Source organism: Sminthopsis crassicaudata, chromosome 1 (genome assembly GCF_048593235.1).
Source record: "Sminthopsis crassicaudata isolate SCR6 chromosome 1, ASM4859323v1, whole genome shotgun sequence".
Classification (NCBI taxonomy): domain Eukaryota; kingdom Metazoa; phylum Chordata; class Mammalia; order Dasyuromorphia; family Dasyuridae; genus Sminthopsis; species Sminthopsis crassicaudata.
In genome coordinates this window covers 393861499-393886728 of record NC_133617.1, presented here as the reverse complement: position 1 = coordinate 393886728, position 25230 = coordinate 393861499, and the positions used below count along the sequence as shown (strand labels likewise).

The 25230-nt window shown below is 40.2% G+C and overlaps 2 protein-coding genes across 11 annotated transcripts in view; one reads left to right on the top strand and one right to left on the bottom strand.

Moving 5' to 3' along the window:
• MSLN (mesothelin) overlaps positions 1–8248 on the top strand; it is a 31889-nt gene extending 23641 nt beyond the window's left edge. For all 10 annotated transcript variants that reach the window (XM_074279735.1, XM_074279737.1, XM_074279734.1 and 7 more), the window contains 7 exons: positions 237–342; positions 623–792; positions 1697–1846; positions 2462–2595; positions 6089–6216; positions 7497–7591; positions 7962–8248. In XM_074279735.1, coding sequence (XP_074135836.1) covers positions 237–342; positions 623–792; positions 1697–1846; positions 2462–2595; positions 6089–6216; positions 7497–7591; positions 7962–8153 — 975 coding nt within the window. In that variant the 3' untranslated portion in view covers positions 8154–8248. The remainder of the gene's footprint in view (positions 1–236; positions 343–622; positions 793–1696; positions 1847–2461; positions 2596–6088; positions 6217–7496; positions 7592–7961) is intronic.
• Positions 8249–9330: 1082 nt separating this feature from the next.
• The window catches only part of LOC141549802 (mesothelin-like protein), a 55182-nt gene continuing 39282 nt past the window's right edge, over positions 9331–25230 (bottom strand). Inside the window, exons 20-25 of the mRNA XM_074279733.1 lie at positions 24987–25142; positions 20428–20555; positions 19175–19305; positions 16727–16821; positions 10842–11100; positions 9331–10079 (exon numbers count right to left, since the gene is read on the bottom strand). Coding sequence (XP_074135834.1) covers positions 9997–10079; positions 10842–11100; positions 16727–16821; positions 19175–19305; positions 20428–20555; positions 24987–25142 — 852 coding nt within the window. The 3' untranslated portion in view covers positions 9331–9996. The remainder of the gene's footprint in view (positions 10080–10841; positions 11101–16726; positions 16822–19174; positions 19306–20427; positions 20556–24986; positions 25143–25230) is intronic.

Here is a 25230-nt window from a genome sequence, read left to right as displayed (position 1 = left end):
GGGTAATGCTTATTCCAAAGGGATAAGGTTCTAATATAGGAAATTGAGGTGATGGGGGAATTTGAGGAATGGGAGATTTTGGAATCTCTCACATCACCTCTGTCAGATCAACGGGGAGGGCATTCCCTAGGTTTGGTGACTTACATAGAATTCTACAGTGAGTCAGAGCAGACCTACATCACACTAGAGCTATATATCAGCCTTGCTACCTCTCAGACATGGCCCCTATCTCTCAGAATGTTGTAATCTCCTGGCTGAACCTCTTGGATCCCTCCTGGCCCCGGCAGAATCTGAGAGCCTTCATCCAAAACCTTCCATCTTCTCGGTATAGGCGGGCTGCTGGTGAGTGTCTACGGGTTCCTGAGGGGAAAGCCCTCAGTGACCACATCTTGGTACAATGGATCCAACTATCAGGAACTTCCCAACATGGGATCCTGGTATGCCAACCTGGGGATGGAGCAAAGGCAAAACTTGTCAGTCACTGGCAGAGATAGGGAGGGGGACCGTTTCTGGAAATGGTCAAGGCCAGAAAAAAGGTATCTAACTAGTGTGGAAAGAGGGGAAGAGCATGAGAACAGCATCCACAGGCTCAGACTAATGCCACCTAATGTGGTTCTCACAGCTCAGTGCCCGGAAGAGATCACAGAGATAAATGAAGATCTGGTGATTTTCTCAGAGAAGGAGCTGCGGGAATGTCTAAATGCATCTTTGCTGGCAGCCAACCTGGACAAAATAAAGACTCTCCCCTTCACCTATGAACAGGAAAGGGCCTTCAAGAACAAACTGGATGAGGTAACTGGGCTTCAGCCTCCTCCACCCTTGTCCCAAAGTCCCTCCTTCTTCATACACTCATCAGATCTGTAGTGGAAAGAGCTCCAGCTTTGGCATTTAAATGGAGTGTGGGGGAGTGGGAGAGGTTGAATTCTGCCTGTGATCACTACTTAATTTCTCATCTGTAAAGTGGGGAGAATGACAACTGCTCTATTTACCTCCCAGAGCCCTGGTGAGAACTGAATGAGATATTGAATATTAAACAATCTCTCAAATGCTATCAGTGTCAGCTATTGTTACCCTCTCTGGAAAGGTCCCACGAGGCAAGAAGCCCTTCTCATTTGCTATTTGCCTCTAGCTAGAGTCTTTACATGCTATTATAGAATAGCTAGCCGCTTTACCCCCTAGTTGGAGAAAACCGACTCAATACATTGTGGGTCCTGCTTCTGCTCCTTGTTATCTATGTGACCCTAGATAAATCCCTTTACGTTTCTTCCTTTATAAAATGGAAGTTGTACTAGAGGCTTTCTGAACTCCCTTCCGGCTCTGACATCCTGCCACTCCGTTTTGACTGGATTATCAGAGGGCAGTGCTTCTCAAGGAGAGCTCTGGAAATTGTGATGCCAGGGTTTTTGCTTGTAGATTAGCCACTCAAGAGTGACCTAGTTAGCGGATCATCTATAACAGGGGCTTGAATCCCCCTGTTATCCCGCATCAACCACCCTGCTGTGCCCAGGGAATACAACTCATTTCATGTTTTTATTATCTTCCATTAGAGTATTATCTTGGGGAAGATTATCCATCTTAAAATCAAGTGGGATTTTCCACACTCTTCTCTGCTGCCACAAAAAATTGAGGGTTGATTCGAATTCATTTAAGCAAAAGAAATATTCTAAGCTCTCTTACACAATTCCTCCCTTTCCAGCTCTACCCAAATGGGTACCCTGAGTTTGTGATCAATAACCTCGGCAGCCTTTTTAAGCTGGTTACCCCTGAAGATATCAGGAAGTGGAATGTAACCTCCGTGGAGTCTCTGGACACCTTGCTCAAAGCCAGCTCTGAAAACGATGATTTGGTGATCTCTTGGCTCTCTAATCCCTAATATAGTTCAAGATTTGGGTGGGAGTTCTGGGGGCCTCAGTTAGTAAGTATAACTCTTTTCACAGGCTAGTTGCCCCAGGATGGAGAGATATTCCCTTTAATTTCCCTTTAATTACAAGTCAGCAGAATGAAGTAATAAAGGCCTCAGTCCATACATTGTTCCTTCTTACCAAAAGAAAAAAGAATTAAGAAAAAAAATTTCTTCTTTGCATGTGGCTGGAGCTGTAGATTAGTATATGAAGGGCTTTTGTATCCATGATCTCATGGGACCTTCATGACAGCCCTGGGAAGGAGGGAGGTCCCAAGGTTATTAAGGAAGAATATAAAGCTGCTCTAATCAATTGATTGGTGAGGATTGTCCTGAGGTCTCCCCTCTCTGTAACAGATACCCCTGTAGGGTGTCTCTGTTGGTATTCTCTAAGATGTGCTCTTCCCAGCTCCCAGACCTGCAGTCCCTAATCAACAGCATCTGGCCTCCTGAAAGCTGGATACGCAGTCAGACTAGATGGCCTCAAATTCCCTTGCATCCCCTAGAATCCTAGGCGTTTGATTTCATGAATCCTGTAATTCTGAGCTTCTGTTATTATAGGCTATGCTAGTGATTAATCGCTATATCCAAAGCGGGGGGCCCCTCAATGTCACCGCCTTGAACGTGATTGGTTCCAAATATTTCTGCCGTCTGACCGAAGAGCAGCTCAATTCCATACAGCCTTCTGCCCTCAGGTGAGCACAGGGCTAGGAGCCAGTAGCCCTCCCCACACCTTCTGCCTCGGAGCCCAGAGCATGTTTTAAAGAACATAGATTCATTGTCTCTCTTTGGGTCCCTGGCACTTAATATAGCGTCTGACACATTGTTGCTGTTAGTGATCTCAGCTACATCTTCCTGATCTCATTCAGGGTTTTCTTGGCAGAAATACTGGAATTGTTTGTCATTTCCTTCATTTTACAGATGAGGAAACTGAGGCAAATAGGGTTAAGTGACTTGCCCAGGATCATATAGCTAATAAGAGTCGAAAGCTGGATTTGATCTTCCACTAGGGGAAGATAAAGCCATTTTAGCCAAACCTAGTTGCAGGGCAGCTAGATGGCACAGTAAAGTACTAGGTCTGGAGTCAGGAAAAGTCATCTTTTTGAGTTCAAATCCGACCTTAGACACTCATTAGCTGTGTGATTCTGGGCAAGTCACTTTACCCTGTGTCTCTGTTTCTTCATCTATAAAATGAGTTGGAAAAGGAAATGGCAAACTACTTACTCTCAGTATCTCTGCCAAAAAAGCCCCAAATGGGGTCACAAAGAGTCAGACATGACTGAAATAACTGATAATAACAACATATCTCAAAGCCTAACCAAGGTGACTTTGAGGCAATCTGCCAGTCGGTGGATCACAAAACCACTGTCATTATGGGTTGGGACATTAACTCAAATAATTGAAAGCTTATAAAGAAATGATCCTTCCTGTGGTACTATTGAAGAGGAAATTAATTTAATTCAATCAGCATTTATTAAGTGCCTACTATGTGGAAGGCTCTGGACTAGCTATTGAGAAATCTAAGGGTATAAACAAAATATTTCCCCCCCAAAAAATAAATAAAAATAAATATTTCTTATTGTCAGAAAAGCTTACCTTTTCCTGAGTGGGGTAGACTTGAAATAAACTGTGCTTACTTTCCTGATATAGAGGCTGGGCCCCAATGCTCACACTGGGGAGTAAGAAGGTCCTGCCAATTACTAATGAGGTATTTTCATGGTCACTCCAAGTTCTGATCCCAGAATTTGGAAGGAGCAAGAGCAAGAGATCTGACCAGATGAAATCATCAACAGACATGTGTTAAGCATCTGCTCTGTGCCAGGCACTGAACTAAGCACCAGAGATAAAAAGAAATGGGGGGAAAAAACAAAAACAAAAAATGAACTAATCTCTGCTCTCATAGTCGAATGTGGGAGACAACATATAAGCAAACAACAAAGATAAACAGGATAAATTAGAAATAACTTAGGGAGGAGGCACTAACATTAAGGGGAATTAGGAAAGACTCCTTGCAGAAGGTGAAGTTTTAGCTAAGGCTTTAGCTGAGAAACCAGGAGGTAAAGAGGAGGAAGGAAAACACACCAGGAATAGGGAGGGGATAGATAGCCAGTGAAAAAGACACTGAGCTAGGATGCAGAGTGTTTTATTTGAGGAACACTAAGGAGACCAGCTACTGCATCACAGAGTACATGCAGGGGAGTAAGATGTATGAAAACTGGAGAGGAAGGAAGGCAGATTATAAATGCTTTAAAAGGCAAATCTGGAAGCAATAAGGTGCTATTGGATTTTTAGAGTTTTTTTTTAAATTCTCAATAATATTTTATGTTTCCAAATACATGTAAAGATAGTTTTCAACATTCACTTTTGTAAGTTGTGTTCCAAATTTTTCTCCTTCTCTTACTTATCTCCTCCCTCCCTAAGACTGTAAGCAGTCTGATATAGATTAAACATGGGCAATTCTTTTAATATATTTCTGTATTTGTCATGTTGTGCAAGATCAGACTAAAAAGGAAAAAGCATAAGAAAGGAAAATGAAATAAGCAAACAAAAGAGGTCAAAATACTATGCTTTGATCCGCATTCAATCTCTATAATTTTCTCTGGATGCAGATAGCATTTTCCATCCTAAATCTATTGGAATTGCCTTGAATCACCACACTATTGAGAAAAGCCAAGTCTACCACAGTTGATCATCCCATAATCTTGTTGTTACTATAAATGATGTTCTTTTGGATTTGTTCACTTTACTCAGCACCAGATCTTGTAAGTTTTTCCAAGTGTTAATGGCTTTTATCTAATAGGGGAGTAGTAAAGATTACTTTAATAGCTGAGTGAAGGATGGGTTAAGATGGGTAGAGATTTAAGGCAGGAAGTCAATTAAAAGGAGATTGCAATAGTCTAGATGTGAGGTCACTGTGACCTGCATCAGAGTGGTAGTAATGTCTCAGGAGAGAAGGGGCCACATATAAGGGATGTTACAAAGGTAGATTAGATAGACCTTAACAAAACATCAGATGATGTGATGAGTTGAGAATGACACCTAGACTAAGCCTAGGTGAGTAAGACAATGATGGTACCCTTGTTATTATTATTATAGTTGTTGTTGGTGGGGGTCCTCCTACAGTAATGAGAAAATTAGGAAGAGGGGTGGGTTTTGTGAAAAAGATAATGAGTCTTGTTCTGGACATTTTGAATTTAAGATGTCTACAAGACATTTAGTTTGAGATGTCCAATAAGCATTTGGAGATGTGAGATTAGAGGTTAGGAGAGAGGTTAGGGCTGGGTAAATAGATCTGAGAATCATTTGCATTGAGATGATCCTTGTTCTATGGGTGCTGATGAGTTCACCAAGGAGAGAAGAGGGAACAAGATGGACCTACATCAGGGAATATGACCTGAAGGAAAATCCAGCAAAGGACATTGAGAGGAGACATATAGATAGAAGGAGAACTAAGAGAATATCAGAAAGACCCGGAGAGAAGAAAATGTGGAGGAAAAAGAGGTTGTGATCAAGAGTCAAAGGCTGCAGAGATATTAAGTAGAATGAAGATTGACAAAAGACTACTGAACTTAACAGTCAATAAATCACTGGTAACTTTGGAGGGAGCAATTTAAGTTGAATGATGAGTTCAGAAGTCAAATTGCAAAGTTAAAAAAAAAGTCAGAGGAAACATCATTGTAGATGATCTTCACAAGTTGGTTTAGCCACAAAAAGAGAAGAGATATAGGACAATAGCTAGTAGTACGATATAACTTATCTATCATTCTATAAATACCTACAATTTGCTTTAGGAATTTAGAGCCTCTTAATTTTCTCAAAATTGATTCAAAACCTTTTGGAATACTCCCGTGTTAGCTCTGGGTATGGAGGGATAACTGTATGGTGCTTGTAGAGATCTGGCAGGGAGAACATGGAAGGAGAATAAAAGATGTGTGTATGTGTGTACCCACAGGGGTCATGTCTATGTATACATGTGTATGTGTATATACACATACATGCAACTATGTGTTTGTATATATTTATGTATATGTGTATATATCTCTATCTAGCTATCTATTATCTTAAGACAGTAGCTTTTTGCCTGATTATGTGGAAGCATTATCCTTAGTGGTGGGTTGGGGTAGGAGGAGTAAATAATTGCTAATCTTATAACCCTTCTCTTTCCCTCTCTCTCTCTGCTGCTCCTAGAATGGCCAACTCCTTGAATCCATCTGCCTGTTCCCAGTCACAGAAGAATATCCTCTATCCAAAGGCCAAGATTGCCTTCCAAGACATATCATTCCCAAAATATTATAAGCTAATCCAACCTTATCTAGGTAAGGCAGGATGAGATTCGTGGTAAGTTGGACTGGGGAGAGAGGAGGAAGGGAGTAAGATGAGTAGAAATGGGCAAGAATTTGTTGGGAATGGGATGGGGTAGAGAAGAAATACATGCTCCATCAAAAAAGACACTAGACTTACAGTCAAAGGACTGTGGTTCAAATTCTAACTTTGTCACAAATTATTTCTGTGTTTTTGGTTGGTCACAGAGTTTTCTAAGCTCCTCTGAGTTTTCTCAGGTTAGACTAACTGACCTCTCCAATTCTAAATTCATGGTCTTATGTTCACTCCCTTCAATATTGAAGGTGTACTGTGGGCAATAGAAATTTAATTTATTCTGCTTGGTGTCAGAGGATAAAACAAAGACCAGTGGAGAGAGGTCACAGGAAGGCAAATATTGGCCTGATATGAAGAACTTTTCAACAATTAAAGTGAAAGGCAGTGTGGTGCAATGGAAAGAACACTGTGTAAGAAGTCAAAAGATCTGGGTTTGGATCCCAGACCTGACACTGGCTATGTATGTACTCTTGGGTAACGCCTCACACTTTGGAAACTTAATACCTGTATGTAGATAACCTCTTTCAGGGGTTGAATCAGATGACTTGTGAGACCCCTTTCAGATCTCTATATATGACCCTTTTATCCCATGAAAGGTACAACACATTGCTTTAAGAGGTGGTGAATTCCCCATCATGGCAAGCCTTCAAAGATTGACTGGTTGATCCCTTTTCAGACTTGTTACAAGGTGGGAGCTAGACTAGATGATCTCTGAAGTCACTTCCAACTCTGGGATTCTATTTCCTCTGAAATAGAATTAGATTAGAGAAAGGGAATAAAGAGACAGAGGAAAGTGGATTGGATTTGGCTATGGTTTTCCCATGGATACCACCTCCACTTGATTCTCCTTTCACATCCATGCAGGACCTAGCTGAGCCAGGAGTGAAACTCAGTATTTCTGAGCCCCATGACCTCTAAGAGCTACCTTTAATTCTTGACTTCCCCGTCCCACCACCATCCCCACCCGAGTGACTCAAGGGTCAGAAAAGTCGTGAAACACCAAATTTGGAGGGGACCTTGGAAATCTAGTCCAACCCCTCCATTTTAAAAAAGAAGAAACTGAGGTTCAGAAAAAAAGACTTGCAGAGTACCCCAAAGTCCCCTTAGTTAGGCTTTGAAATATGTTGTTATACAATTGTTTCAGTTATGTCTCTCTCTCTGTCTCTCCTTCCCTCGCTCCCTACTTTCTTTCCCTTCTTCTCTCCCTTCCTCCCCCCAGGTGGAGCCCCCACACAAGATCTTAAGGATCTCAGCCAAAAGAATGTTAACATGGACATGGAAACATTTATGAAACTACAAGAAAAGGCCATCTTGGTACAGTAGAACCTTCAACTTATTGGGGATGGTGAAAGGGGAGGGAAGGTCTCCAGAGGCAGAAGAATCTTAACACAGGAGATCAAAGGGAAGCACCAGCACATGGGACCACCTTGAGGGTGAGGATGGTGTGGCAATGGTCCTGGTTAGGTTCAGGGCTTAGTTGAAGGCAGCTTAAATCCTCAGTTTTGATCTTGATTTAAAACCCAGGCCCTCCAGACCTGGGTAGGGGGAGTATTTATGCATATGTAGACCTCTTCCTATCTCAACTATTCTAGGAGAGATGGGTTGGAGGGAGTTAGGAGGGGTCCTTAGAAATCCCAAGGCTGGGCTCTGGGACCCTCAATAAGACATTGGATTTATCCTTCAGCCACTGACCCCAGAAGAGGTACGTGGACTCCTGGGACAAAACCTAAAGGGGCTGAAGGCTGAGGAGAAAAACTCTCCAATCCGGGAATGGATCATCAAGCAACGCCAGGAGAGCCTGAATGCCTTGGGCATTGGGCTCACTGGGGGGATCCCTAATGGTTACATCATCATCAACCTTGGGAACAAAAATTAGATAGCAGTGTTCTTGGTTGGGAGTGTGGGAAGTCTGCACGGGGCTTTGGCCCTCTCTCATTCCAGGAAGTTGTAAAAATAAAAGAAACAACTTTATACTCTGAGCCTTGTCATCTCCAGGAAGTTTGGCTCCCCAACCAAGAGCTCTATAAATGTGAGCTTTTAAGCTGGATAGATGGTATTAATAGAACTGGAAGAGGAAGAGATCTTTAACGTCATCTTTTACACCTCATACAGAGAGGGAAATAGGAAGAGATCTGAGCAAACTCGCTGGACATATTAATGAGAGCTAGAACTGGAACTTGGCTTGAGCAGAAGTTGGGGGACAGGGAGAAATAGGTGAGTGCTCCTGACTCTGGTGTCCATTGCTCTCCAGTGTCTTCAGCTCTTTTCCTCTGCAAACCCCAAGTCCTGAGAAATCAGTCATTATATATTAGTGTAAGGTAGACTCTGTTGGTTCAAAGTGCTTTTGTGATAAAAAGGAAGGGCTAACAAGAGGCCCAGGGTCTATAAAATCCCCTAGAAAGAGGAAGTAGGAGGCCCCAGTCCCACCCCTGACTGGGGCCTCTTTTTGGGGCTCTGGGAGCCTCTGAACTTTTGGGGGATTGCTGTATGACAGCTCATTGATGGCTGGTGCTGATTCAGAAAGGGGCCAGGGTGTCCCAGGGCTTACCTGGCCCTCATAGGGAGGAATGGAAGAGGCAGGAGGTGCTTTTTCAGTGTTTGTGTGGTAGGACCCTAGGTGAAGATGAGAGGTACTTGGACAGATCTAAGCAATGGTCATGTCCTTCCTCTCTATCTTCTTCCCTAATCCTGGACTTTCTTAATGTTTTGGTTAATGGCTTGAAAGCCTGAAGTTTGCGTAGATGGGGTATTAGACTCCTCTGCCAGAGACCCTGACCCATTGCTCACCTGGGTCACTAACCCATATTGACATATCACTGGGGACCTGAGGTCGTAGTTCCCTGTTCCCACCTCCAGTGCTGATGGACTCAATAAATTGCAGAGAATGGGATTAGGAAAGGGGGAGAGATAGACTGAGTCACCAAACAAAGCTTTAGGGAAATGTCTGATGACCTCTACTGTAATGGACAAATGGACAAGTCTCTCTGGGAGTCTGAAAGGGGGTCCACTGCCCCCTCCTCGAAGTATAGGAAAGGGAAGGAGTGGTAGACAAGTTTGAGGAGAACCTCACATTTATTAAAATCAGAACATAAAGATAGCAAATCTTTGAGCTTTCCGTAGAGAATCACAGTTCTTGACCAAGGTGCAGTGACTTTTTAGGGGAGGCCTGAGCATCTGAGGCATTCAAGTAGTTCCTAAGCATGTTCAGCCTGGATTAATGCCCTCTTGAACCCTAAGAAAACTTGAGAAGCACATAGACTGCCCCAGGTAAATTGCCCTATGTCTCCAGCCTATGGACAGTGGTGAGCCCTCCTCTTGAGTGAGGGTAGTCCAGTCAGCTCAGGTGACGAGTCCAGTCCCTGAGGAATTGCCCCCAGAATGGCCTTCAGTCCAAATCCTCTCTGGCTGAAGTTCAGGGATGGTAAGAGCATTTGTGATGATAGCTCCTGTGGGAAGGGAAGGGCAGAAGTCTCTGAGCTGGTCCCCTTGCAGTCCTGTTATCACTTCTCCAATGGGTCCTCCCAAGGTTCTGAGTGCATGTAGTCGGGCCTCCCAAAGGCCAGGGCCAAAGTCAGCCTCATGGCACCCTTGTCCATTTGGAGTGGAGGAGAGAAGTATATAAAAGGTCCATGTTTTAGGAAAGGGAAGTTTTTGATCCAAAGAGAACAGTGAAGTTCAAGGTGTGGTTGGTAAAAGGAGAGAATTCTTGTCCAGGAGTATCAAAGGAGCTTCAAGATTAAGATAAGGCCTATGGGGAAGCCAAAAACATTGAAGAGGTGGAGAGGTGTCAGGACACAGCAGCCTAGAAGGGAGAAACGAGGAGGAGAAATTGGCACCAGTTTGAATCTTGGAAACATATTCTCAATTAAACATACCAGTGTTGGAGGGGAAGGATAAATGTTCTTTTTTAAAAAGGCAATTAAGAGCTTTCACATTTAAAAGCTTTTAATTGCTTTTTTTAAAAGAATATTTTAAAATTTAAATTTTTTTTAAAATGTGGCTTATATTTATGGCTTATTTCTTATCCGTGAGTGTGGGTGTGTCTGATTCAGTTCTCAGAATTCATAACATTTCAGTAACACGATGAAGCCGTGATACAGCTGATAGCTGTTTCCATTCTTAATTCATCCCTATACCACCCCTTAACTCCATGCTCAGAGTACCAGCCTGGGCAGAGCAGCCCCCTTTTCCCCTAAGCTTGGTCTCCCTATGCCTCATAGGGTTGTAGAAGAGGAAAGTATGTACTATGGCTTAAGTAATGTTTTTTCCTGGAGACTGAGGGTGATTGGGGAGCCTTATACTTCCTTCCTACACAACTTCCTCTCGGATGGAAATCTCCATGCTAAATGAGAGTTAACATGAGATACTGCAGTGTAATAAAGTACTATCAAAGGAGGGGAGATGGGAGATGATGATTGCTACAAAAAATGAAGCACCGAGGAGGCCACAGATACCACTAAGGAAATTATAAGCAAAGACACAAAGAGCCTGAAGCTGCACTACGGATCGAGGGGAGTGGGCCTGGAGCTGCTCACTGGGAGCTGCTGAGGTCTTGGGTACCTACCAGAGGTGGTGGCCCGAGTGGTGTGCCCACTAGGGGAAGCAGAGTTGTGCCCCTTGTTAGTGACCCAAGCAGAGGGAGGCTTCCCAGTGGTGGCAGGGCTGGCGTGTAGGTGCTCCGGGGCTCGGTCAAACCCCAAGGCCTCCAGAGCCGACTGGTTTTGGCTTTGGAGCCAAGAGCTTACAGCTGGATGGCTCCGGGCCTTCCGAAGGTCAGCTACATTTCGTCCAAGCAATTTTGCCACGTTGCTGAGACTCAGGTTCTGTATGAAGAAAAGGAATTGAGACCCTCTCTTCCTTTATCAGACATTCTCTTGTCTGCTAACCCCTACCTCAAACCAAAATACTTTTTTTTAAAGCTTCATATTGCTTTATTTGGAGGAGGGAAACAATGGAAAGAATCTGGGCTGGGACTCAGAAGACCAGTAATCTGTAATCTACTCCCATCTCTGCCACAATCTAATCCCTGGATGACCTGTTTCTCTTTCACTAAACCAATTTCCTGATCTGTCAGATAGGAATAATGATAACCTTTCTAAAAGCTCTGTGAAATAGGCAGGGTAAATATTGCATGTAATCTTATGCTTATATAATCCTTTACAGCTTTACAGAGAACTTTTCTATCAGCTCTTGGAGTGGAAGCACTTTGTAAACAGCACTATACAAACAGGAGGGGCTGTTATTCCTAATAAGTCTGGCAAAGGGACCACTCCCATTTATCTTCCTTATTCCCTCTAGTTTAGCCTGATAGTAAAATGAACTTGCTTTCCATTGGACACAGAAAAAGTAGAAATGTATTTTTTTTTTAAGTTTGGTGGATAATACATTTGAAAGTAAGGGAGAAATTGTGAAAGGATCATTTATTTTATTCTCCTGTATTTTCCCCCTAAACAACTCTAATTTCAGTTTCAATAACTCTTGTCTAGAGAGTCAACCAAGTTCAATTCCACTTAACAAAAATCTTTGGAGCACCTTCCTTATGCCTTGGATCCCGTCCTCTGCTTCAACTTCTTCCCTCTTGTCCAGAGTTCAAACATTTTGCATTATTTCATCTGATTCTCACGATAGCCTTGTGTGATCAGTCTGCGCTACTTCCATCCCTCTTGTGAGGAAGCTGAGGCTAAGAGAGGTTAGGCGATTTTTTGTCATTGCTACCACGCTTTTGGGTCAGGATTTTAATTCAAGGCTACCCAACTCCCAGTAAGCCATATTACCCAATACACCATGCCCTCAAATCTGACTCTCATTTTCTCTCCTAAGACTTCACACTTAAATCTACTTCGCATAACTCCACTTGATGCCAGCTATAGAATTTGTCATCTTCTCTCCAAAACCTGTCTTTCTTAACTTCTCTATTTCTATTGAGAGCTCCATCACCCTCCCGTAACTTCAGGCTTGAAATTTAGGATTCATTTACTATCCTCTCTTTCTAATCACCTCTCTCCAACCCCAACTGTATCCACTTAAGCTCTGTGGATGAAGCATTGCACCTAGAATCAGGAAAACCCAAGTACAAATCCAGTCTCAAACATTTAATAGCTATATGACCTTAGGCAAGTTAATCTGACTCCCTTAGTTTCCTCAACTATAAAATAAAGAATAATAAAAACAACCACCTCTCAATGACAATCATTATTATTAGTTGTCAACTCTTTCTATCCTACCTTTGTCAACTCTTTCTATCCTACCTTTGTTAACATTTCTCAAGTCTGTGTTTTCCTTTTCACTATCACCACAACCACCCTAGCTCTAGCCTCTTCTCATTTGGATTTTTTAATAGCCTGTCAACTGATCTACTTGCCTCTAGTCTATCCTCCTTCAATTCAAATTTCAACCTGCTATTAAAGTAATCTATGTAGTATTATAACACATAAGTCCACTCTCATCATTCCTCTGCTCCAAAATCTTCAGTGGCTCTCATTTCCCACTGGATAAAATACAAATTCCTTAGCCTGTCTTATGGGGCCTTCTACATTTTTAGCTACAGCAGATCACTGTCTTTGGTGTTGTCAACCTGTATTATTCATCCCTGTGTTACATTATCCCTTCTGCTTGAAATTTTTCTTTTCACATTTCTGCCTTTTGAAATTTTTCCTTTCAAGGCCAGGCTCACTCAGTTACTACCTCTTCCATGGTACGTTCCTGATCCTTCCCAGCTAAAAGTGATTCCTTTCTAATCTTGTCTTCACTATTTGGACTTTCCCTGGACATTCAGCACAACTTGTATTATAGCAACCTATTTGTCTTATCTCTCCCACTAAATTATAAACCCCTTAATAGTAGGGATTGTGACTGTTTTTCATCTTATTCTCAATGTAGTACAGTATGTTGTACATAGGAGGCATTTAATAAAAAGTTTTTGAATTAAGTTTGTACTTTGTTGTGATATTAAGCAAAAGTCTCCAAAGTGAAAACAGGAGATTCAGGCATGAATTTTGCTAGAAAGAAGCAGTATCCCAGGGGGAGTGAGCAAAGGGAGAGAAAAAGGATCACTAGCTGCTACAAAGAAGGAATCAAGAAGCTTAGAAACAAAGAATTCAGACTCCAGATGTCAGCTGAAATTTTTTTTCTCCCCAAGAACTGTGAGAAGTTCTAAAAAGTTTATTCATTTCACATCTTTCTTTCCCTGGCTCTGTTCAGTAACAGGTGCTAATTAAACACTCTTCTTCCTTTTTATTTAACAATTTCTCCTATCTTCATTTTATTTTATATATAAAAAAACCCCAAGATCCCTCACGAAGGTTTATGTTTTATTATTAGACTGTGCTGAGAAAAAGAGAATGGAAGAAGCCTGGAGTTAGTTGGAAACACACAGCATTTAAATTAAGACAAAGAACCTAACCTCTATCTAAATATTAGTAATTTTCTTTTTTCTAATATGCATAGCTTGACTTCATTTTTGAACAATCTGTTCTCATTCCTTCTGGCCTTACTTCTGTTCCATTATGTGTATTATTACAATCCATCAGTTTTCTTCCTTATTATTTTGGCATGTGGAAGGTATAGCAAGGGCAATCCTATTCTTAGTCCCCCTTATACTGCTATTCTTTCCTACCCAAAACTGGAAAAAAGTCAACAATTAAAACATTGTTAGTAATTTTCTTAATTAGAGACTCTGAGTTAATTTATCTGATAAAAATTCCCAAAAGGGGCAACTAGATGGTGCAGTGGATAGAACACCAGCCCTGAAGTCTGAAGCATTTGAGTTCAAATCCAGCCTCAGACACTTAAAATATTTCCTAGCTCTATGGCTGTAGGCAAGTCATTTAACTCCAATTGCATCAGCAAACAAACTCCAGAAAATAAAATGGAGAGACCACATAGACCTGATAACCCTTATATTGCTTCTAGGACAAAATTTTAAAAATTATTTTTTTTAAAAATAGGATATGATTAATTAAATCCAGAGAAAGGGGGCAGAGAGGAAAGGGAAGTGACCAAAGAGGTCAAAATCTGAACTTCCCCCTAATAAAGAGTAGAATGTTCAACTTGTGGTACATAGAAATAAAACTAACCAAGATAGGATAAGATGATACAGAGAAAAAACAACAACTTTGCATTAAAAATATCTGTTAAAAGTTCAACATCCACAATACATAAGAAATATATGCAAATGTGTAACATTAAGGTTCATTCTCTTAATAGAAAATTGATCGAAGCATATGAAGAAACTTTTCTAAAGAAGAAACAAAAACTATCAACAACCACCCCAAAAAGGTCTAGGGTCACTAATAACCAGAGAAGTACATTTAAACTAATTCTAAAGCATCACCTCATACCAAGAATGTGCTGGAGCCAGATCGAACTGGCTCTCAAGAGCCAACTGTTAAATTTTCAGCGTGAGCATTTACTAACATTACAATTTAGAACTTGATTTATTGCTTTGGTGATTGTCTACACTTGAAAAAGTAATGGAAAAAATGTAATACTGCAGACTTAACTTAAAAATGTTTCATGCATATTTATTTTTTCTGACAGCCGTAATTAAACATCTACCAGCATGTTCATAAAATTGAAAAAGAAAGAAAAATTCAATATTGCTGGGACTATGGGGAAACAAGGGCAGCTAGGTGGTACAGTGGAGGAAGCACTGGGCCTAGAGTCACCTTTCTGAATTCATATTAGCCTTGGATGTTTCCTAGCTGTGCAAACCTGGGCAAGTCACTTAACCCTGATTGCCTTAGTTTCCTCCTCTATAAAATGAGCTGAAAAGGGAAATGGCAAACCACTCTAGCATCTTGGCCAAGAAAACCCCAAAAGGGGACATGACTGATCAACTATGGGCAAATAGGCATGCTAATTCACTTTTGGCAAAGCTTTGAATTAGTCATTTTGGAAAGTTATATGGAATTAAATAATTTTTTAAAAATTCTTAACCTTTGGCCCAATGTCCCCATTATTAGGTTTATATCCCAAGGGGTTATTGACCAGAAGAAAAGATCTATCATTATAACAATATTCATAGCAGATTTATTTGTATTGTCAACAGCTGGAAACAAACCACATACACAATGACTGGGGGATGACTAAATTGTGATATGTGCAGGAAATAGAATAGTATTAACATTAATAATAACATTTACATAGTGCTATATGTATTTTAAGCAAAGCACTTTTCTCATCATTTCATGAAGTATATTGAAAATATTATTTTCATTTTGCATATAAGGAAACAGGGACTCCACAAGATTAATGGACTTCCATTTGATGACACACACTTAGCTAGTAAAGGGAGAGATGAAGCCAGGTCTCCAGACCTCCACATGCAGTGCTCTATACCCTGACAAATGTTGGCTCTCACACACTTTCTGGAATAATACTGTACCAGGATGAATGATGAATAGGAAGAATTCAGAGAAATATGAGAAAGACTCATAAGGAATAAAGTAGAAAAAATAAAAGTTACAAAAGTTACACACAGTAACGACACAGTTATAACTGTGTAAATGAAGGCAACATTAAATGACCACAAAAACCTCTGTCAAATACAATTGATGATTGGAGCTAACTACCTTTGTTAAGATGAAAGCACCTATATTCACAATTTCTTTCTTTGTTGTTGTTTTTCTTAACTCTCCGGGGATTATACATTTTTGTTTGTAACAACAAAATTTATCAACAAAAATGCAAACTGTGCTTTATGCTTTGTAAATATTATCTCATTTGATCCTCACACCAACCATGGGAGGTAGATGCTAATTTTTCTATTTGGGGATGCTATTCCCATTTTACAGATAAGGAAACTGAGGCACAAAAATGTTTGTTACAACAGAAAAATGCAAACTTATTATTACTTTGTACTATAGGAAGGAAACAAGTATTCATTAAGCACTTACTATGCATTAAATGCTGTGCTTTACAAATATTATTTCACTTGATCCTCACACCAACCATGGGAGGTAGGTGCTATTTATTCCATTTGGGAGATGCTATCCTCATTTTACAGAAAAGGAAACTGAGGCACAGAGATGTTAAGTAACTTACACAATGTCACACAGATAGTAAGAGTGAGCCTGCCTTCAGGCCCAGGCCCTCTTAGTTACCCGCTGACTTTAGATTTGTAGTTTAGTCATTCAGTTATGTCTAATTCTTCATGATCCACAGAGTACTTATAACAGAACTTCTTTTCTCCACTGTATCCTGAAGCCTCTCCAAGCTCGTGTTCACTGCTCCATGACACTATTTATCCATCTCTAGATAGCCACAAGTGTATTTGTACATGCTTAATCCCCTATAAGAATAAACTCCTTGAAGCCAGGGACTAAATCTAATTTATTTTTCTCTCTTCCTCAGAACTCTGTACTTGGTCTGTGGCAAGTATTTATTGAAGGACATCTGTTCCCCAATCGACTGAGCAATGAGTTAGGAGGGCCAATGCTGGGCACTTACCTGCAGCACCTCTGGATTGAGACATGTGAATGTGTCAATGTCCATAGAAATATTGGCCCGAGCCAGGTGCTTTAAGTCTTCCACAGATGCACCACCTAAATGAGTAAGAACAGAGATATCCCCATCACCTCCCTATTTGGGGTTCATGGAGAGAGAGGAAAGTGGATGAGGAAACAGCCCCTGGCTTAACAGAATAAATTCCCAGTTCCCCACAAGCTCAGAATTCTTAGCCCTAGGCCATATAGCATACAGTTTGGGAGACACAGAGGAGCAACAAGCACAGGAGCTGCCTTCAGGAAAGGTAGAGTTTTGGGGAGTCAGAGGAAAAATGGACCTGAGACTAAGCTTTTGATATTGCTCAAATTGTCCTTGGGGCCAAGACAGAATGGTCTTGGTTAGAAAAGCTGGTCTTAATGATGGAAGCTTAAGCTAGTGTGGACGAAATTTCTCTAGAAATGATCAGAGAATCACTGAATTTGAGACCTAGAAGGTCTATTCGTCTAGTCCAATGCGTCCACAAAAGGAGTCCTCATTATAAGAAATCTAGCAAGCGATTTCCAATCTCTGCCTAAAGACTTCCAAGCAGGAGGAACTCATAACCACTTTAGGAAATCCATTCCTTTTCCAGACCACTCCATTGGTGAGGACTCTCCTGATCTACATGATGCCATCTGACCCAGATCGCTCTGGAGGAGAAACTAAGGCAGGTGACTTTGCACAGCCTTCCTTCATTTAAATCCAATTCACTTGCATATATGGGATCATCTCCACAATGTCATGGACCTCTTCAAGAATGAAGGATAAATAATGACAATAGCTCTATTGGTAGGAAGTTTTTTCCTAACATCCAATCTAAAGTAACTCATTACTCCTAATCTCTAGGAACAAAAGCCAAATAAAAATGGGGATTCAAAAATAGGGATTTTCTTCCCAAGGCAAGAGTCAGGGTCCAAAAAACACCAAAAAACTTTCTATTATCTATGGATCTCCTGGAGATCTATATTTTGGCTCTGCTTTCCTGCCTAGGTCCTGCAGACAGCTCTCATCTCCCAGAGGCAAAACTCAAGCATCATCTGTGTGGCTCTAGAACAAACACTAAGGAAAGGAACCCAAAACCTCAAAGTCTAGTATATGTTTCTGCTCTTTCTTCTTCTCTTCCTTCTCCTCCCATGACTTATCCAGTCCACAGTGATTTTATTTTATCTTCCCCTTAACTTCAACACCAAAAGCTTAGATCATAAGTTCACCACATGTAAGGCTCCAGCCTTATTTCATATCAAATCTTCCCAAAAAACATTTTGTTCCCCAAATGTAACATGCCATCTCCACCTCCATTCTTTTGTACAGGCCATCCTTGAGTCTAGAATCCATTCTCTCATGTCTTATTTTTATAATCCTCCTCTTCCCCTTCTGAAGAGTCTCACATCCCTACAAGGACTGATTATCTTTTCAAATATTCTTTGAACAATTTGTCTGGATCTCTATTTAGATCTCCCATTATATCCTGCCTTATATCATACTTATCCATTTGCATATTACATTATCTTATTTAAGCCACTGGAAAGGAAGAATGGTGTCGTTTTATAGTGTTTGCATTCCTTGTACCTACTCTAATGCTTAGCACTTAGTAGGTACTTAATAAACTCTCGAATTTGACCTTGTGTTGATATTGAATTAGTATTTGCATGAATAAATATTGAATTAGAATTTGGATATATCTCTAACTTTTCTATGTCTGTCATCTCTATTCCATCTCCAATCCACTCCCCTCTAAGACTGTGAGCTTCCCCAAGGACACGACCAAAGTCTTCTTCCTTTAGTAGGATGATGGCTGCTATTTTTATAGCAGATGAGAGTTATTAAGGCAGAAACAAGAAGACTTGACCACATATTGGATATAGGGGTTGACCCTTAGGATGTTCCAGAGACATCTCAAATTCACCATGCCCAATATCAAATCCATTATCTTCCTCTGCAAATCCTTCCCTCTTCCATATTTCATTATTTGTTGTCAAAGATATTACACCCTTTCATCAACAAGGTACTTTCATTCCTCTTTTTCCCTCACTGCACATAGACAGCCTGTTGCTAAATTTTGCCATTTCTACTTCTGTAAACCTCTTGTTTTGATCTGTCTTTATTCACACAACTACTACTTTTATTCAGACCCTCATCATGTGTCTGATCATGTTATCTAGGGTTTAAAGAAATAAACATGGCAGTCCAAACAGGGACAATGATTATGGCTAAAGTACAGAGGTCTTCAAAATATAGTGAGGAGGCTGGCTTGTCTGGTTAGACTGGAGTATGGATCTACAAGGAAGTAATAAGAGAAAAGTCTAACTAGCTATAAGATAGAGTTGGATTATAGGGAAGCTTCAGTATCTTTAGACTTGCTTCTGGGCATATTGGAAAGAGAATGGAGATCTGTTTCTAGGAAAATCTTACCAAGGTAGGGTCGAATGTAGTGATAGTAGGTGGCTGAGCCGTTGGACCCAGAAAAGGCCTTTTTAGCTTTTTCATAGAGGTCATCCTTCCTCTCTTGAGCACAGGAGGAGATGTCCAAGGCTCCTGCCGACCTAGAAGGAACAAGAAGAATCAGCACTCAGTTGACAGGTTCACACTCTGACACCTTTTCCATGTCCTCATCCTAACTTCCAAGTATTCATCCTGATTCCTACAGGAACAGCTTGCTCTGTGACTTCATTTCTCTTTCTAAAATAATTCATCTCCCCCAACTTTATACTGTGCAGGGGAAAGGTGAATATCTAAGGAGATCTAGAATAATAGAAAATAATAGTGTCAAAATCCTAGCACTTGGGTCTATATCCCAGGTCTAATGTTTCCTGTCTGTGCAACCCTAGGAAACTCATTATTTAACTTTCTCAGCCTCATTTTTCTCATCTGTAAAATGAAAACAATAATTGTATGTCCCACTTCACAGGGCTTCAAAAACTGCAAATTGTCATATAAATTCAAGCTCTTATTCTTATTATATGATTATATTATCATAGATTTAGAGCTAGAAGAGATTTTACAAGCTAGACCCCCTAATTTTTTCATTGAGAAAACATGCTTAGAATAATTAAGTGACTTGATTAAAATCACACAGCTAGTATATGAGGTAGGATTTACTTTCCAGTTTTTCTGATTCTAATTCCAGCACTATTTACTGTATTACACAATTGCTTTATTAATTTGCCACAGGAGCACCTGGGAGATCTATAGTCATGGTCACATGGGCATGACTGTGGGACCCACTGGGAGACCAGTGAGCCCCCTTTTGAGTCTTTAGTGAGGGAAGCAGAGCTGTCCAAAGGTGGGAAGGTACAGGGTTAACACATCTTTTCTGTATCTTTCCAAAAAAAAAAAAAAAAAAAAGACCTAAAAGACCAGGAATATACTCTTTCTACCCTTTTGCCTATAGAATCCTGAGCTCTTTCCAAAACTCAAAAGACCCAAATCTGGGTATGAATGCTAGTTTACAGGGGATTTAGAACAACTGATCTCTAAGGTTTCTTCCAAGCTCGGATACTCTAGATATTGCTAGATATAGACTCAATTTTAGAAAGCATCATCTACCTCAGGAAGTCATCTACCCATCTGCTCAGGGGTCCATAATAGGGGGCCTTTGCCTAGTTAGGTTGTAACACAAACCTCAGGCATTCAATCCAGGCTTTGGTTGATTTGGAGATACTCACCTCAACTCCACGGGTCGTATAGCCTCAATCTGCTGTGGGCTCATCCAACAGAGACGGAAGCCCCCAATAGCCACCAACATGGCCCCTGTCATGGTGCCGTTCAGCTCCAGGAATTTCTTGATGACAGCCTATGAAAAAGTCATGATCACTAACTGTAACAAGTCCCCTCATTTCCCCAAAATGCTCTCTTATAGATTCTACAGGGACATATTCCAAAAGTGGAAAAGGCCTGGGATTTATAGTCAGAAGTCCTGTCTGCAGTCAGATCCTAGGTCTGCCTTTCCCTGGCCTTGTATTTCTATCACCTTAATGTTTCCCAGTCTCGGGTTACTTTCCTGTAAAATAGGGACACTAATAATCTTACCAACCTCCTATCATGGGAACCATTATCATCTCACTGAAACCTCACAACCATCCTTCCAGTTGTGGCCTCCATTGTGTGAAAGGGTTAGGGATAATTAAAACTTAGAGAAGGAAATGACCTAGGGAATGGCAGAGCCAGAAGGAATAGAAAGTCTGGATTCCTTTTATATGGCTCAAATGAGAGCATGGATATAAAGCACTTTCTGGGCATTAAACTGTTTTATGTGTGTGTGTGTGTGTGTGTGTGTGTGTGTGTGTGTGTGTGTGTGTGTGATTATGTCAAGTTATATATATATATATATATATATAAAGTGTTATTGTTTCATCATCATCATCACCATCCTCCAGCCATTAGACTTCCAATCTGGTGATGACATCATTCTGTGACCTTGCTTCTGCCCCCCTGCTAAGCTCAAGCAGTATTTATAAAACAATAAACAGATACTTCAGTACAGCTAAATGATGCAGTGGATAAAGTGGCCAACTTGAGTCAAGAAGATTCAGCTTCCTGAGTTCAAATCTTACTTAGCTGTGACTGCACAAATCAATTTAAATCATTTTGCCTTAGTTTCTTTGTATGTAAAATGAGTTGGAGAAGGAAATGGCAAACTACTCCATTTTTGCTAAGAAAACCTCACCACAAGTCAGGAAAAGTCAGATGGTGACTCAATTACAACAAGGGCAGGGGTATAGGGATAGAACATGGTAAATATTTAACAGCTGAACTTTCCAAGGGAAAATACATGCACATATACTTTTAATTTTAATCTGAATTATTAACACTTTAAAAAAATCTAGGTAGTCAGCAAAATAATTAGACAAGTTTTGATTTGCTGTGATTGCTGGCTGATTCCTAAGGTGTAAATGCTCTTTTCTATCAGGAGAGCCCTCTCCAAGAAAGGTAACACTTCTCAGAGGGATCCACTCTCAGTTATCCAGGGTCATAGAGTCAAATAGGTCTAGAACAGGAAGGAATGTTAGAGGCCACCTGGTCCAATCCCCTCATTTTACAGATGATGAAATTGAAGCTGAGAGGTTGGGGCTTGCTCAAGATCACTTAGGGACTAAGCTCAAGAGCAGGTAATTGAACTCAGGTCCCAAGGCTACCCTAAGTTTAGTATTTTTTCCACAAGACAATGAGGTTGGTAGCAGCATTCACCTATGTCTTGGGAAACTCCCAACCTCATCTGTTCTGTCTGAGCCATAAACCCATTTTTCCATTTCAAAGATAACTCTAGAATTCTTCCACAGAGACTTTTCAATGATGTCAGGAAAAGAAACTTCTATATTGAAGTACCTCTATGGTACAGGTTTCCAATGCTAACGTTCCAAAGTCTGGTACTAGCTGGACTTGTCTAACACAGCTTTTAGGCCCATTCCCAAGTTACCTTTTTAAATCTTAGGCACTTCCCTCTCCTGGAGATTGGTACAGGACTTTTGTCCTGTTCCCCCATCTCCTCCCTGCCTAAGTGAGTTATTTGGTCATTCTCACGTAGAAGAAGGAATGGTAGGCAATACAAGTCAGCATTCAGAGCTGCAACTGACTTTCCATCATTCTGTCAAGGATAAAACAGTCACACATTATCTAGCAATCAATCAATCAATTGTGAGCTCCCCACTCCCTATTCACCACTTCTTGGCTCCCAGTTATGAACTCTATACAGTAGGAAAAGGAGAAAAGGGGATGAGTTCTTCGTTCGTTCATTGATTCAATAAACATTTATTAAGCACTAGCGGATAGAGTACTAGATTATGAGCCATGAAGCCCTGAGTTCAAATCCTTGGAGTACTTTCATTCTGAACAAATCACTCAATTTTTGTCAGTCTCATTTTCCTCATTTGTTAAATGCAAATGAGAGTAATGGAATATTATTGTTCTATAAAAAATGATGAATAGACTGATTTTAGAAAGGCTTGGACAGATTTATATGAACTGATGCTGAGTGAAACAAGCAGAACCAGGAATACATTGTACACAATAAAAGCAAGAATGTGCTATGATCAACTATGAAAGACTTGATTCTTCTCAGTGGTTCAGAGATCCAAAACAATTACAACTTTGGATGGAAAATGCCATCTGCATCCAGAGAGAGAATTATGGAGACTGAATGTAAATCATCACATTCTATGTTCACTTTTTTCCTTCTTTTTTTTTTTCTTGTTTTTTCTCTTTTGTTCTGATTTTTCTCTCCCAACATGATTCATAAAGAAATATCTTAAAAAATCAAATGTACAATAAAACCAAAAATAATGGGGGTTTTGCATGTAACTGGAGAAAATAAAAATTATTTCCCTATGAATCATGTAAAAAAGTGAATGTATATATATATAACCTCCCCCCAATGTTGTTTTATATGCAACTAGGGGAAATAAAAAATACATATATGCAAAGTACTTAGAATTGGTAGGAATCTGGTTAGGCTTATTCTAATAGATGATCCCTGAGTTGAGCTACGAAGAAAGCACTCCTTTAAACCATAGGAATCCCGAGGCTATCCCAATAAACTTTGGATAGAAAAGGTCATCTGCATCCAAAAAAAGAACTATGGGGATTGAATGCAAATCAATTCATGCTATGTCCACTTTTTTTTTTCCTGTTTTTTTTTTCTCTCATGATTTTTTCCTTTTGTTCTGATTTTTCTCTCCCAACATGATTCATAAAGAATTGTGTATTTAAAGAGCTAATATATATATATATACATATATACATATACATACATATATATATATATATAAAACAAAAAAAAATTTTTAATAAACTATAGGACTTAGAACTAAAAGAAAATTCCCTTGTTTGGCATGAGTGAGGGCAAAATCACAAAGGCAGTCAATAACATAGTTGAGATTCAAAACCAAATTCTTCTGACTCCCAAAGACTACTGGGATCCTTCCAATATAACATGCTGTCTCTCACACTTTCCCCAAGAAACCTTGCTTGATAACCTTACCAATAAGCATACCCCTGCCTCCCATCTGGTAATAAATCCTTCCAAGATTACATGATTAAAGATTTAGGGCCGGGCAGCTAGGTGGCTCAGTGGATAGAGCACCAGCCCTGAATTCAGGAGGACCCGAGTTCAAATCTGGTCTCAGACACAACACTTCCTAGCTGTGTGACCCTGGGCAAGTCACTTAACCCCAGCCTCAGGGGGGGAAAAAAAAAAAAAAAAAGATTTAGGGCTTGAAAGGGACTTTGAAGCTCTTCTAGACCAGAGGCATAACCCATATAACTGAACCATATTAAAACGTAATTGGGAAATGTTTAACAAAGTAAATAAAAATATAATTCAACATAGATAATAATATATATTTTTTTTATTTTCTAAGTTAATATGCAACCTGCAGACATCTGCTTCTATTTGTTTGTGATTTAAATCAACCCTCTCATTTTACTGAAGACAAGACTGAGGTCTGAAGAGATTAAATTTGCTACAAGGCAGCAAATCACAAAACTGGGAATTGAATATAGAAGCTCTCTCTCAAAACAATTTTTTGCCCTCATCTAACACACACAATTAACATTCTGATTTGTTACTTTTTAATTGTTAATTATTTTACATGTAGTTCATTCTTCTTTTGCTGTTCTTCAGTCATTTTTAAGATCTGTCCAACTCTCTGTGACCCCATTTCAGGTTTTCTTGGCAAAGATTTTGTAGTGGTTTGACATTTCCTTTTCCAGCTCATTTTATAAATAAGGAAACTAAGGCGGTTAAGTTAAGCTAGTTCATATCTGAGTGACTCTAAGCCTGGAAATACACAATGCACAAGCTAGCTGCACTACTAGGGCATCCTTCTATACTAGACAATAATCTCCTTATTGGAAGAGATTTTCATGCCTAGTTTTTGTATCCTTGGTACCTTGTACAAAACCTTTCCCATAATTGGCACTCAATACATGTTAAATTGAATTCATTCAATTTGAATTGAATTAAAGATATACTATAGACAAAGGATGATGACTTGGTGGGAAAAGCTTGATACTTTATTACGGCTTAGAAAAGCAATCTAAAAAAAATTTCTGGCTTTGCCACTATTTGTAGGATGTCAGGAATGTTACTAGATCTCTTTAAGCCTCAGTTTTCCGTCTACAAAATGGCAAGGAAAGGGGGAAAGGCATTACACTTAGTCCCAAAGGAACCTCCAAGTTCTGCTGCTGACTAAGACAGGACAGCAGAGTCAGATGCTAAGTCCCTCACCTGAGTTTGGTTCTCCAAGGCTACATCAGAGCCCAGTAAATACACCACAGTGTCCCTGGATGTGATGTTCCAGTGACTGATTTCATCATTGGAATACAAGTAGACCAAGGAGGCGATCAGCTTCAGTTGGTTCTCAGGGACACCCCCTGGATAGATCTGGGAAGGAGAGAGAGAGTAGTCCAGTCAGTCCAGAAAGCCAGACAAACTGGCCAAAAGAGTTCTTTCAGAAACTACATCTCCATAT